This window comes from Onthophagus taurus, chromosome 8 (assembly GCF_036711975.1).
Source record: "Onthophagus taurus isolate NC chromosome 8, IU_Otau_3.0, whole genome shotgun sequence".
Taxonomy (NCBI): domain Eukaryota; kingdom Metazoa; phylum Arthropoda; class Insecta; order Coleoptera; family Scarabaeidae; genus Onthophagus; species Onthophagus taurus.
In genome coordinates this window covers 5,669,691-5,683,948 of record NC_091973.1, presented here as the reverse complement: position 1 = coordinate 5,683,948, position 14,258 = coordinate 5,669,691, and the positions used below count along the sequence as shown (strand labels likewise).

General features: G+C 32.3%; 2 protein-coding genes across 5 annotated transcripts; both read right to left on the bottom strand.

Annotated features, from left to right (window-relative positions):
• Window positions 1–132: 132 nt before the first annotated feature.
• On the bottom strand, window positions 133–3,574 carry LOC111425470 (short stature homeobox protein 2-like). Its single transcript, XM_023059514.2, has 4 exons — window positions 3,155–3,574; window positions 2,395–2,452; window positions 1,509–1,723; window positions 133–545 (listed from the first exon to the last, which is right to left on the bottom strand). The coding sequence occupies exons 1-4, from the start codon at window positions 3,572–3,574 to the stop codon at window positions 363–365; spliced, it is 876 nt and encodes a 291-aa protein (XP_022915282.2). The 3' UTR covers window positions 133–362.
• An 8,434-nt stretch (window positions 3,575–12,008) lies between these two features.
• Window positions 12,009–13,713, bottom strand: LOC111425598 (DNA ligase 1-like). Of its 4 annotated transcripts, XM_071198551.1 has the most exons (5): window positions 13,516–13,713; window positions 12,497–13,431; window positions 12,337–12,438; window positions 12,235–12,277; window positions 12,137–12,182 (listed from the first exon to the last, which is right to left on the bottom strand). In XM_071198551.1, the coding sequence occupies exons 2-4, from the start codon at window positions 13,400–13,402 to the stop codon at window positions 12,266–12,268; spliced, it is 1,020 nt and encodes a 339-aa protein (XP_071054652.1). In that variant the 5' UTR covers window positions 13,403–13,431; window positions 13,516–13,713; the 3' UTR covers window positions 12,137–12,182; window positions 12,235–12,265. The 4 variants fall into 4 exon arrangements, with proteins under 4 accessions (XP_022915492.2, XP_022915494.2, XP_022915493.2 ...); XM_023059724.2 differs by having other exon boundaries at window positions 12,009–12,182; window positions 12,235–12,438; XM_023059726.2 differs by having other exon boundaries at window positions 12,009–12,277.
• Between the last annotated feature and the right edge of the window lie 545 nt (window positions 13,714–14,258).

The following is a 14,258-nucleotide window of genomic DNA, read 5'->3' as shown; positions in this document are numbered from 1 at the left end:
TACAAGCCACTAACACGATTACGTCCAATCAGTAAAGGGAAGAGGATCTAATTGCCAATGACAGCACCGACTTGATTCGCATCAAATCAATGCTGGCAGACGGGCGTCGTGACGCCAGAAAAACGCCCCACACATAAATAAAAATTTATTTATACACAAAGTTCGTAGCTTTATCATAGTTTTCGTTTTCGGGTCCGGCTCATTATTTACACGTAATAATTTTTTTCTTTTCCCAATAAACACCGACACCGATACCTACACTTCTATACTATACAATAATACAATTTGCTCGTATTTAGTGACACTATTTAGGTTGCCGCCTATTTAAAAATATGTATAACTTAAAATATATCGAATGATTTTTACGTCGTCTTCTCCCTGGATGACAGTCCTAATGCTTCCGCGTGTTTCCTTGCTTTTAACCTCAAATCTGCTATGCTCGAATTTTTATGTGCCGCTGCCAACGCGGCGAAACCAATCGGATATTGTGGATGACATAATATACTTGCTGCCGAATTATTTCCTACCGATACGGCAGCAGCGTACTGAAAAATGGGAATAAAAGAATGTATTAATTAATTACATAGCTCAACAAAAAAAAATTTTTTGTTGCCCTGGATATTTAATATAAGATTACGAATATATTCATGAAAGTACTGAATGTGCTCTTGTTTTTTTTATGATTTTTACATATCTTATATTTTAAACAATTATCGGCTTGTTAGTAATAAAATTTATTTTCCCAGTCATGATTAGGCTTCTGCGCAACTTTCTCGCGCAGTTTATCCCCACTCTCAGACCCCTTGCTCCGCAGAACAGCTGACATCTCAGTTATTTGAATATTGAAGTACTTACACGTGAATCTGGATAAGTTGTCATGTTTTAATATTTTGTTTCAATTACTTAATGTTTAATATATTTGTCTTGTCTTTTAAAACATGAGTTCGTCACGAAGAATGATAAAGCAATTTGTAAAAGCGTTGGACTAGGAAGGAGATTGATTTAATTACATTTGTAGAAAATTTCCGAAGCTTAGTATGGAAAAGTTGAAAGGTGGAATATTTGATGGTCCTCAAATGCGGCAATTGATGAAAGACACAGATTTTATTAAAGTTATGACTGTTCCGGAAAGTAAAGCTTGGAAAAGTTTTGTGTTGATAGTCGAAAATTTCATAAAGCACCAAATTATGAAGTAATTGTACAAAATATAGACTCTAGGAGCAAATATGAGTATTAAGTTACACTATCTCCGCAATTATCTGGATAAATTTTCGGATAATTTAGGAAATTATAGTCAGGAACAGGGAGAGCGGTTCAAAAACTGACATTATAAATATATCTGTTGTTTTGTTTCTTGTTTTCGGATTTTTGTAATGTGTAAAAACGAGAGCAAATCTTACAAAATCATTGATAGTTTCATGAATTGTCAAAATCAATCTTATATCTAAGGCAACAAAACCACTGTAGACCAGTGTTAATATTGTATAACATTTATTTTTATTTTTTACCTGATGTGCTGCAGAAATAAAGGCGGAATCAAATGCAGAAAAAGCTGTACTATGTTGTGGGAAACTTCCAAGTGTAAGTCTGTCGTACGTCGATAAAGCGACCGCCCCGGGTGGTAATGAGAGGCCCCTTAAAGCAGGAACGTTCATGTACGGTACGACTCTGCACGGTTCCAGAGGCGTGCTGGAAGGAGGACTGTGATTGTTGAGCATCATTCCTGGAAAGAGCAAGAAACGGGGTTCATATTATACGTATTATTATAACGTCGGGCCGTAACGTGTCGAGCGGGCGACTTAAACTCGATTTAGAGCAGTTTGCAAATGTAATTTGGTCAGAAGCGACGCGAGGGTGTGGCGTCGGTCCCGGCGTCGGTCTCGGCGTGAAGGCACTAACTATAATTTAGAGGTCCCAGGGGCCCGGAAGGCCTCGTAGGTTCGCCGACGCATTTGAATGACTGAGCGCTGCAAAATTGCCCCCGTGGGGAATTATTTGATGTGATTGAAAACTTTTTCTCCGGCCGGTTTATTTTACTCGAGATTATTCGCAGTCCTCGCGAGAGAGGACGTCGTGAACGCAAGCGCACTTTCCGCTTCTAAACCAAATTGATCCTTCCGTCTTCTCGTCGTTACTGCCACTCAAATCTAACCTACCTGAAGATGTGTTTAAGTTAAAGCTCTCCATTTCCACCCTCTCTAACTTCCCGTCAATTAATGATCCGTGAATGATGCATTTACGTCGATTAGAAATCTCTCAGGAATGAAATAATGGAATTCGTTTCTTTCTTAAATAATAACTATGAAAGGTTGTTGGGTATAATTTAAAAGTACCCGAACGTTTCGAAACGATTTCGTAAATTCGTAAACCGATACGATCCCTAAAACCACTTACCCTTTTGCATTTGACTCTCGTGTTTCCGGCATTTCGCGCGCCTGTTCTGGAACCAAACCTATGGGAGAGAATAAAGATTTATTATTAACGGAAATATGTCGCCTATAAATTGACCGGATAGATCGCGGAAGGAGACGCTTTAGGGTGGTCATAAAATAACGTCGGCCCAGAGTGGAAAAAGTGGAAATTCAATTATGGCCGGGGGGAGGCGACCGGACAAAGGCGATCTCCTCTGCGAATCTTTAAATCAAGCTAAGTGTCGTGTTTTTCCACGGTTCCGACCGATTGAGCACAGAACGTTGTGGCTATTACGCAGATAATTTCCTAATGAAAACGAACGACGTGCAGGGAATAGGATCTATTAGGAGCCTGATTAATGACATCACCCCATTGATCGATTTGAATTGCCCGATGCTTAACACCCTGTAGAAACGGTTTCGTTAAGGGTGAAGTCCTAATATCCTCTACTCCTCCTATCTAATACTATGGAAATTATTCTGATTTAATGCAATTCCGATGCTATTATTTTTAAATCAAGACATAAATGTTTATTTAATTACTTTATTTTTATCGGCCACAAATCTTTCAAAAACTTATTTCAACTTTATTTAATTAATTAATAGACATTTATTTGAAATAAATGAGTTCACGTTTAGAGAAGGCTTAATGAAACAGTTCTAAACGAAACAATTACTAGTTAATTTGAAACACGTTCGAAAATTCCTATATTAATCTTGACGAAAATTAATCTAGCACCTACCTGAACTCTCGCTTCACTTAAACCCAACCTTTGGCTTAACTCCTCCCTCATGAAAGCGTCGGGATAATGCGTCTCGTCGAAGAGCCTCTCAAGTTCGTTAAGTTGCTCCAAAGTGAAATTGGTTCTCGATCGTCGTTGTTTCGTCGAAGACTTCACCGAAACCGTCAGCTGCGAATGTTTATCTTTTTGTAAGACATCTCGATCCACGTTGGACGTCGCGACGTCCGCTACGCCCGTCGGCAACAACCCCGCGCCGTCCGGCATTTTCTCCTTTTGTCCGCCGGTTACGTCACCAAACGAGGCTGCAATATTTGCTGGTGATGATAATTGCATTAAATCCCGATGTAATCGAGTTAAAACGATTTGTAGATCTCGATGCAAATCAGAGTTGCACCCCACCGACACAAGGGAAACCCCCATCGGCCTGCGGATTGGGGTGGAAAAGATTTCGTATGTCGGCGGGTTTAACAAATAGAGATCTCTAATTTAATTTAATTGAAACCCGCTTTAAACATCCGCACGTTACTTTCAATTGATTTATATCTTAATCAAAACGAAATACAAAAAATACTTCAAGTAAAATATAGTATATATACACTGTGTGTTAATTAATTATCGTACCCGACGTCATCATTGCAAGTATGCAACCAATATCACAGTATTTTTATGCTTTACGCGATTTGTGTATTGCAATACCAATATTGTGATATTGGTTGTATACTTGCAATGATGACGTCGGGTACGATAAATAATTAACACACTGTATATATATAGTTTTGAAAATAGATTTGATGTGCTAGAGCAGCAATGGATTATAGTACGACCTAACTTAAATTAACTTTGGACATTCATAAAAAATCGAATTTGTGTGAAACCGTTCTGAAATCTTGATGATTTATAAAGAAAAGCATTCTCTTTTTGCTGGTGAATCCCTTTTTGAGAATATCATTTAGTTTATGAGATAATAATATTAAAAGCTCAATCGAAATTTTTCACATCTTTTAAGGATTTTAGTAGTGATGGAACGGGTAGTGATTTTGCGAAAAGCCGGATACCGCATATTCGGCATCCCCTTCGGCCGGATATCCACAAGGATCCCTCAAGAAATTAATTTTATAGCAAATTTTGAAAATGATTCATGAAAATTGCAACATCGCAAATTTTATCAAAACTTCAAACATTGTTTTCTCAAAAACTAAAAGTTATTTTTCAAAACGGGTTCGGTCATTCGAAAGAGGACACTTTTATTAACACTTTGGGAAATTTTCATACGTATATTCTAAGAAATGGATATTATACGAATTTTTTAAACATAATCGGCAAAAATTCGAAAAAATTATCAATTATTTCAACAATGTATTTCTCAAGAACTAAAAGTGATTTTTCAAAACTTCTTTTTGCATTAAAAAGAGGATACTTTACTTAATAATTGATGATACTTCCACAAGGATCCTTCAGGAAATTAATTTTATAGCAAATTTTGAAAATTATCGATGACAATTGCAACATCGAAAATTTTATCAAAACTTCAAACATTGTTTTCTCAAAAACTAAAAGTTATTTTTGAAAACGGGTTCGGTCATTCGAAAGAGGACACCTTTATTAACACTTTGGGTAATTTTCATACTTATATTCTAAGAAATGGATATTATACGAATTTTTTAAACTTAATCGACGAAAATTGCAAAATTCGAAAAAATGTCGATTATTTCAACAATGCATTTCTCAAGAACTAAAAGTGATTTTTCAAAACGGCTTTTTGCGTTAAAAAGAGGATACTTTACTTAATAATTGGTGATACTTTCACAATGATCCTTCAAGAAATTAATTTTATAGCGAATTTTGAAAATTATCGATGAAAATTGCAACATCGAAAATTTTATCAAAACTTCAATCATTGTTTTCTCAAAAACTAAAAGTTATTTTTGAAAACGGGTTCGGTCATTCGAAAGAGGACACTTTTATTAACACTTTGTGAAATGTTCATACTTATATTCCAAGAAATGGATATTATACGAATTTTTTAAACTTAATCGGCGAAAATTGCAAACTTCGAAAAAATTATCGATTATTTCAACAATGTATTTCTCAAGAACTAAAAGTGATTTTTCAAAACGGTTTTTTGCATTAAAAAGAGGATACTTTACTTAATAATTGGTGATACTTCGACAAGGATCCTTCAAGAAATTAATTTTATAGCGAATTTTGAAAATTAACCATGAAAATTGCAACATCGAAAATTTTATCAAAACTTCAAACATTGTTTTCTCAAAAACTAAAAGTTATTTTTGAAAACGGGTTCCGTCATTCGAAAGAGGACACTTTTATTAACACTTTGTGAAATGTTCATACTTATATTCCAAGAAATGGATATTATACGAATTTTTTAAACTTAATCGATGAAAATTGCAAAATTCGAAAAAATTTTCGATTATTTCAACAATGTGTTTCTCAAGAACTAAAAGTGATTTTTCAAAACGGCTTTTTGCATTAAAAAGAGGATACTTTACTTAATAATTGGTGCTATTTCCACAAGGATATTTCAAGAAATTAATTTTATAGCGAATTTTTAAAATAATCGATGAAAATTGCAACATCGAAAATTTTATCAAAACTTCAAACATTGTTTTCTCAAAAACTAAAAGTTATTTTTGAAAACGGGTTCGGTCATTCGAAAGAGGACACTTTTATTAACACTTTGGGAAATTTTCATACTTATATTCTGAGAAATGGATATTATACGAATTTTTTAAACTTAATCGGCGAAAATTGCAAAATTCGAAAAAATTATCGATTATTTCAACAACGTATTTCTCAAGAACTAAAAGTGATTTTTCAAAACGGCTTTTTGCATTAAAAAGAGGATACTTTACTTAATAATTGGTGATATTTTCACAAGGATCCTTCAAGAAATTAATTTTATAGCGAATTTCGAAAATTATCGATGAAAATTGCAACATCAAAAATTTTATCAAAATTTCAAACATTGTTTTCTCAAAAACTAAAAGTTATTTTTGAAAACGGGTTCGGTCATTCGAAAGAGGACACTTTTATTAACACTTTGGGAAATTTTCATACTTATATTCTGAGAAATGGATATTATACGAAATTTTTAAACTTAATCGGCGAAAATTGCAAAATTCGAAAAAATTATCGATTATTTCAACAACGTATTTCTCAAGAACTAAAAGTGATTTTTCAAAACGGCTTTTTGCATTAAGAAGAGGATACTTTAATTAATAATCAAAAGTGATAATAGCGACTGTTGAGAGAAGGAAACTAGACGAAACTGCAACAAGAGACTTTATATATCGTATTGGGATTGTTACAATGAGGTTGCCAAAGGCAAACCTGATATAAATAAAGTTGTATTCAATGAAAAAAGTCCTATTGGGGTTGAATTTGATTGTTATCTGCAGTATCCAACACCTAAAAGAGATACTAATTCCTGTGAAGTCCACTAGTTTTTGGGTTAACTTCAAAAATGCATAAAAAATTGAGTTTGTGTAAAATCGTTCAGAAATCTTGATAATTTATAAAAAAAGAGCATTCTCTTTTTGCTGATGAAATCCTGTTTTGAAAATATCATATAATAATGTTCAAACTCAATCGAAATTTTTGCATCTTTTAAAGTTTTTGGGTTATCTTTAAAAATTCATACAAAATCGAGTTTGTTTTAAATCGTTTTGAAATCTCGATGATTTATAAAGAACAGCATCCGTTTTTTGCTGGTGACACCCCTTTTTGAAAATATCATTTAGTTCATGAGATAACAATAAATCAACTCAACCTAAATTTTTCCCATGTTTTAAGGTTTTTGGGTTAACTTCAAAAATGCATAAAAAATTGAGTTTGTGTAAAATTGTTCAAAAATCTTGATAATTTATAAAAAAAAACATTCTTTTTTGCAAATATCATTTAATTCATAAAATAATAATATTTAAATAAAACATTTTAAACGATTTTTAAAAGTGACTTAAAATTTTGTCTTTTTATATAAAATCTTGCAACAATTACGTCCAAAAAAGAAAATGCCATCCCCTTTTTGTAACATTCATAAAACGTAGACCAAAAATAGTATCTAAAAACACCTACCACATCTCCTGTAGATTTTTTGCTTTGAAATAAACGTAATAAAGCAAAAAAAGCACAACCTGAAACGAGGAGCGTCATAGAATCGATGTTAATTTAATAATGGTCATAACCGCGACATCAGCTTTGCCCCCATTTTCCGACGGTGGAGGGCTAAATTCGGAGTCGACAATTTCAGTTCTTAACAATTTTTCGACCGTTAATCACGAAATCGAACGAAATAAAACTGGGAAAAAAGTATTCGTATTAATTAAGAAGCGGGGGATTCAACGAACGCGGTTAGTGTTTAAAGATTTCTCTTTTTTTATGTTTCAAGGGGGCGAAACGAACCGAGGAACACAAATAAACCTTACAATCTTGTTATGAGTGAGTCGAAATTTGATTTTACGCGTCCCCTTTGCGATGATAACAACTGCCGAAATAAATTTTCGTAAACCTCCCTTTTGTACTGGGTAACGTGGAAAAGTAGTCTCTATATATTTTATCCACTTTTTCCACGATTTCCCAAATGTATCAATTTTAATAATCCTATTATATATACGTAGTGATATTTTGTTTCAATTTGAAGTTGGAATACAAAATAAACTTGGTTATAATCGTAAAGTAGTTACAAAAAGTGGTAAAATAACCTGAAGGGTCGAGCGTCTATTAAGGTAATGACTTTTCATTAGAGTTTTCGGAATCCGGGAAGGAGAGTGGAAAACGTTAAAACGGTACAGTAAGAAGCAACGGTAATTAATTAATTAAACGGTTGGAAGCGGAGAGAAGGAACCTCCCCTTAAGTAATTAAATAGGCGCGGAAAGAAAATTTCGCGAAATGGGAAGGGTTGGACGTCTTCTTTAAAAATTGCCCCAGGTAAAACAAACGTCCTCTGAGAATTATTAGCGCCGACAATAGCCGTATTTAAGGGTCGGAAAGTGTCCGGAGGGCGAAAATTCCCTCGAGGTAATAAAGATACGAGGATATAGCTGGTAGATTAATTTAATTCCATTACTTAAATGAGGATACAAAATAGGCAGTACGGGTCCAAATAAAGTGGATGGCAGTGCTTTTATATCCTCCGGTCGAATATGCACGTTGTCGAGGTTTAAACGGCGACCCCGGAATCCGAAAACGGAATATTGGTGGCGGGTGGAAGTGTGAAGGGATGCGAACATTCCGCCGCCGACGGAATGTTGTGCCCAATTGGGTTTTAACGGGGCGTGTTGGTAATTGCTCGAATCGATAAAACGTTTTTGCAGTGATTGGAAGTGCGAATACGCTCAACTTTTATACCCCCTCAATAACACTCCCACCCCGTTCGCTTACCCACTTCATTCGATTTAACCAAAACTTTATTTTATATATTGATCACAAACCGAAACAGAACTTTTACAAAACATCCTACAAAAATTACTAATCCATTAAAATCTCCTCATTTGCAATTGAAATCTCCAAATTTATTTTTCCTAATTTCCTAATTAAGTTCATTTTTTACATTATAAAATTCAATACAACGCGATGCTTTTATTTTAATGGCACGTAACTGGGTTTATGGCTGATAATAATGGTGCATAATTAATGGCACATAACTGTAAAACTGCATCGAGCAATTTAACCGTTTTCTCGAATTCAATGTTAATTATGACAGTTTTAAACATCGTAAACCTATTGCATTTGCTAATATAAATCTAGACAAATTTAATCTACTTTATATCGTTCTGACAGAGAATCAAAGAAAAAGAACATAGTGCAGAAAGTTTTGTCAACGTCATTCACATACTTTTTGATGTATCTCTTTTCATGTGGAACTTGCAGCTATAAGAATCACATCAAGTAGTCAACGCAGTATTAACGCAGTAATTATGCTGTAGTCAATGCGTTAAAGTCATAAATACACAAAGCATTTATTCGAGTGGAGTAAGCTTTATTCTTTGAAGTCAAATCTAGTTATCTCGAGAATGAAATTGTCTTGATGTAAACTTATCAAGTGAGGAAGGATAATGAAAATTTATGTAGACTTGATGCAGATGTTACGAAACCTTAAAGACTCTTAATACACGTTATATGCAGTTTTGATGGAGACTTGAAAACAACACGGTGAACAGAGTTGTCTCTATGCAAACTTGATGGAGACTCGATGATAAAGATTTAAAGTAGGTGTAGTGGGGGATATACGAGATCGCTGCAAACTTCATCGGGTTGATGCAGATTTAGCTTAGTAAAAAAATTTATAATTTTATTTATACCAAATAATATAAGATAGATTTTTTCAATATGAATGCATCAAGTCGTAGTAGAGAAGTTCTTATCAACGATTATACTTAAAGTCATAAATACACATTCATTAAAAATTCATTTGAGTCTGCATAAGTAAAAATCCAGCGTTCTGACCACAAGGTTTTAATTTCTAAATGATACATAACTGTACTGCACTTCAATAAATAAGATGGAGTATGTAAGATGAAGTGTTTCTATCTTTTAGTTCATACAAAGCCTTTATTCGAGTGAAGTAAGCTTTATTCCTTGAAGTCAAATCTAGTTATCTCGAGAATGAAATTGTCTTGATGTTACCTTATCAAGTGAGGAAGGATAATGAAGATTTATGTAGACTTGATGCAGACGTTACGAAACTTTAAGGAGTCTTAATACACTGTTATATGCAGTTTTGATGGAGATTTCAAAACAACACGGTGAAAATTTGATGTAGAGATCATACACAGAGTTGTCTCTATGCAAACTTGATGGAGACTCGATAGAGCAGGATAAAGATTTAAAGTAGGCGTAGTGGGGGATATATTTATTAAATCAGGAAGGAGATCGCTGCAAACTTCATCGGGTTGATGCAGATTTAATAAGGATTGTGTCGCAAAATGTTTGCAATTTGAAGCACTCCTAGATGCAGATTGAGAAACTCTGTGCAGATTTTGCTTAGTAAAAAAATTTTTAATTTTATTTGTACCCAATAATTTAAGATAGATTTTTGAATATGAATACATCAACTAAAAATTAATAGTAAGTGTGTGTCCAAATCTGAAGAGGAGGGAAGCAAGAGGTGGTAAAACAACGTTTCAAATATTTATTAAGGGCAAGTTAGAACTAAGATAGAGAGGGGTCCAACTAATTAGAGTTTTCTCCTTACAAGAAGATAACATTTGTTGTAGAATTTGCAAAAATGAACTTAAAATTTTTTTATGTTGTATACATATTATATAATTTATATATATTATTACTCTTGTAAATATATTTAGTATATTTTATATATTTATAAAAATGTTGATTTGATACATAAAAATAATTTTGTTGTTTTAGGTCTTTGACATTAGCTTTCTAATCAAATTTTTAAGATTATTCGTCGTTTATTTACAATCGAATAATAATAATCGCTTTATGTATATAATTACTGTATAGACGGAATAAAGAATAATCGATTGAAGTTAAACAAAGACTATTACTGAGGTTATGTTAAGTTTATATGTATAGTCTATATATTAATTAATATTTAAAATCTTTTCGTAATGAATACCTGATCGAGATTTTTTTGACTCATCAATTGAAGTTCTTTCGTCGGTAATACTAGTATTTTCGGGTGATTTACATTCTTCAACGTCCAAATCGATAGGAGATGAAGATAATCTGGATTTTGGAGAGTCGGATTTTTCGTCGAGAAATAAACAGGGACTTGGATTATTATTTTTTTTCGCGTTTATACTAAGATCTATGCCGCAGATGGGATTTGAAGGTTTCGACGGATAATGATCGGAAATGAGCCAATTCTTGGCAGACGGTTTTGAATTTTTCTCGTCGTCCAAATCGTCCTGTTGCTTATGATGATAGTGTCCATCTTGGTAAATCGTTGTGGTCATCATTTCCAAATTTTGTTGCGTATGTCCATCATCCGATTTTTGTTCCTCTTTTATTTCCACCGCACTCGCGACGCTTTCATTAAAAGATTTCGACACGAACTGCGTTAATTTATCCATTTCTACTTTAATCGCTTACCACTAAAACTACTGTTTAACACCAAACTGGGCCTCCGCTAATGCGGCAATCACAGTATAAAATGTTTAGAGACATGTAACTGATCACTGCGTTTCCATGGACACCAGAATGGACCATCCTCTTTCCATTGGATTTTCCCCCCTCAAAACCACGCCCATGAAAATTACTATCAGCCATCTCGTTGGCTCAAACTAGGGGTAGAAGGCGTTGCCAAAACAACATTATGGGGTGCATACGCTGTGAAACATTTTATTTATAGCTGTCGGATAATTCAACAGCTTAAATCTAAGTGGCTAACATTTTTTTCCTGAACGCTTTTTTTTCTTCTGTTTGCAAAACCTTGTGTCGTAATTATGTAGATTTACGATAATGTTATTCTTTCGTGAATTACTGCTCTTTAGTAGAAAAGAAGTTGCATTATTAATGATGTTGTAGAGTTTTTTTTTGAATAACAAAAACATTCTTTTTGATTAATATTTGTATTCAACTATGTTTTATGTAATCAAAAAAGTCTTATTTAAAAAAATAAAAGATGTGTATATTAATTTTTGAATTAACATTCTTTTTTGCAAAATCAAAAAATAAATTTATAAAGAACACACTTAACATTTGTAATATATATTATATATTAACTAATATGTATTGAACAAATTTTATTTTATTAATACTTTTATACTATTACTTTACATTGAAGTGTATAATATAAACGAGGGTTTGTATTGATTTTATGAGGTGAACCGACACCACTGCCCCCCTGTGACGAATTAAGCAACTTCATGGTTACAGTTTGATTTAAAATTGAGATTTCTTTTTATTTTTAACGTATTTTATACATATGTATATACAAAAAAAATTATTTATACATTATTTTCTTTAATTCCTTCTTAATCAGTATCAAAAAATCACCCGTTTAAAATATGACGTATATTGCTCCTCCATCACATAGAATTGTTCCTTGAATTTACCTCATCAATGTTTTTGGTTAATGCTTAATCGAAATATTTACCTTAGTTCTTGAATTAAAAATCTTTTTTTTGTCAATCCTGGAACTGAAGTAATACTCGTCTAATTTCCACCTTAAATTATTGTTATTATTAATAATTTTCACCTTATTTGTTTTTGTAGTTTTCTTATAATTCTTATTATTTTCTGTTTTAAGATATGGTTTATTTTTTTCTTCTTTGCGCTTTTCTGAGTGTGGGTACTTTACCTTTAAAAAAAATTAATAATAAAGAGTGGATGGGGTAAATTTAATTCATTTTTATTACTTTAGATTTTGAATGAACGTTTTTTTCTGGATAATAAGAATTTTTTCTATGCTCTTTACCGTCATTTCTTTCTTTCGATTTTTTCATTTTTTTATCTTTATCTTTGATATTTTCGTATTTAAATTTTTTATCGCCTTTTATTTCTTTATTTTTATTGTTATATTTACATTTTTTAACTTTGTCAGATTTCTTTTCTTCCTTTAAGATCCTCTTTTGCTTATTCCCCTTTGATTTATCTTTAACTTTAACATCTCTTATTTTATTTTCTTTGAAGTTGCTAGGATTTGAGGATTTTGTTATCACATCTATTTCTTTTATCACCTTTTCTTTCTTATTAACTTTTAATTTCTCTTTTTTTACATCTTTCATCACAACTTCTACTTCTTTTATGTCAGATTCATTTAAATCATTATTTGCAACTTCAAATTTTGGCTCAATATTGATGTTAATTAATTCTTGCCCAATTTTATCAACATCATTGTCTAAATAATCGTTATTATTATATTCAGAAACGTCGTCTAAATTATTGTTTGAATAAATCACATAATTAAGTAACATTGGTACAAATAAAGCTAGTAATAAAACTACCACAGCAAAAGTGCGAAACCTCCATGTTGAATTTATATCATCATTTACGCAATCTCTTTTATAAATGGGAGTTATTGCATCTTTTTCATCAGCAAGAACTTCCTTGGCTTCATCACTCTCACTTATAACACTTATTCCATCCGAGTCAGTTTCTAAATCATTTTTATCTACAGTATCTGTTAATTCAGTGATGGGTTCAGTTGAGCAATTAAGATAATACTTATTTTGTGGGCTATCAATGTCACAATCTTCTACAAAAACCCAAGAATTTTGGAGAGATGCTTCCTCAAGCTTGTTAATTTCCTCAACTTCACTCATTTTATTTGTTAAAGATGCATTAAAACAATCTGAAAATACATTTAAGAAATTAATACATATTTAATGTTAGATTTAAAGGGAGCTTTTAAATATTAATCAAACAGCTGTTTTACCTGCTTTCTTTAGATGAGGATAATCTACAGTCTTCTTTAAATTTTTTATTCTCCACACGAGAAATTGAACGATATTTGCTATCTTTTAAACAGTAATTACGTTATCTTACCTTACTGCGTATATTTCTATATTTATAAATATGCCTTTATGTTATTCCTACATGTCTCGAAATTCTCAACTATGCAATGTATTTGACGTGTATGTTGGGTTGCATACACTTCTTGAACTAACTCCATACTTTTTAAATAAAAACATCATCAAAACAATCATATTTTATAAAATGTGTGTTATATTTGTATACATTTGATGTTATTAATATAATTTGCTTGAATGTTTCATTATTATTAAATCAAGTAGACATTTTTGATGATTTTTAATAAGAACTCGACCAAAATTCCTCAATAACTTCTATATATATATAATATAAAAATCGATAACGTCATATTCTTTCATTAACTTTATATTCTATATAAATTTTACAACACATAATCATTCTTAATAAGACCAATAAAAATTAAAAACTTAAACATCTACAAAGTTATTTCATCATTTATGACGTTCTCTATGACGTAATAGCGGGAAATTTAAAAATACAAAAATATTCTTTAATGGCAACTGTACGAAAATGTAATACAATGTGGTGGAGTAGTTAAAATAAGGTCAAAACGATGATCAATTATGGATTTTATGGAAAATCGATGTGAAATTTCAGTATGGGTGGGGTCAGCGGAGAGCAATGCCG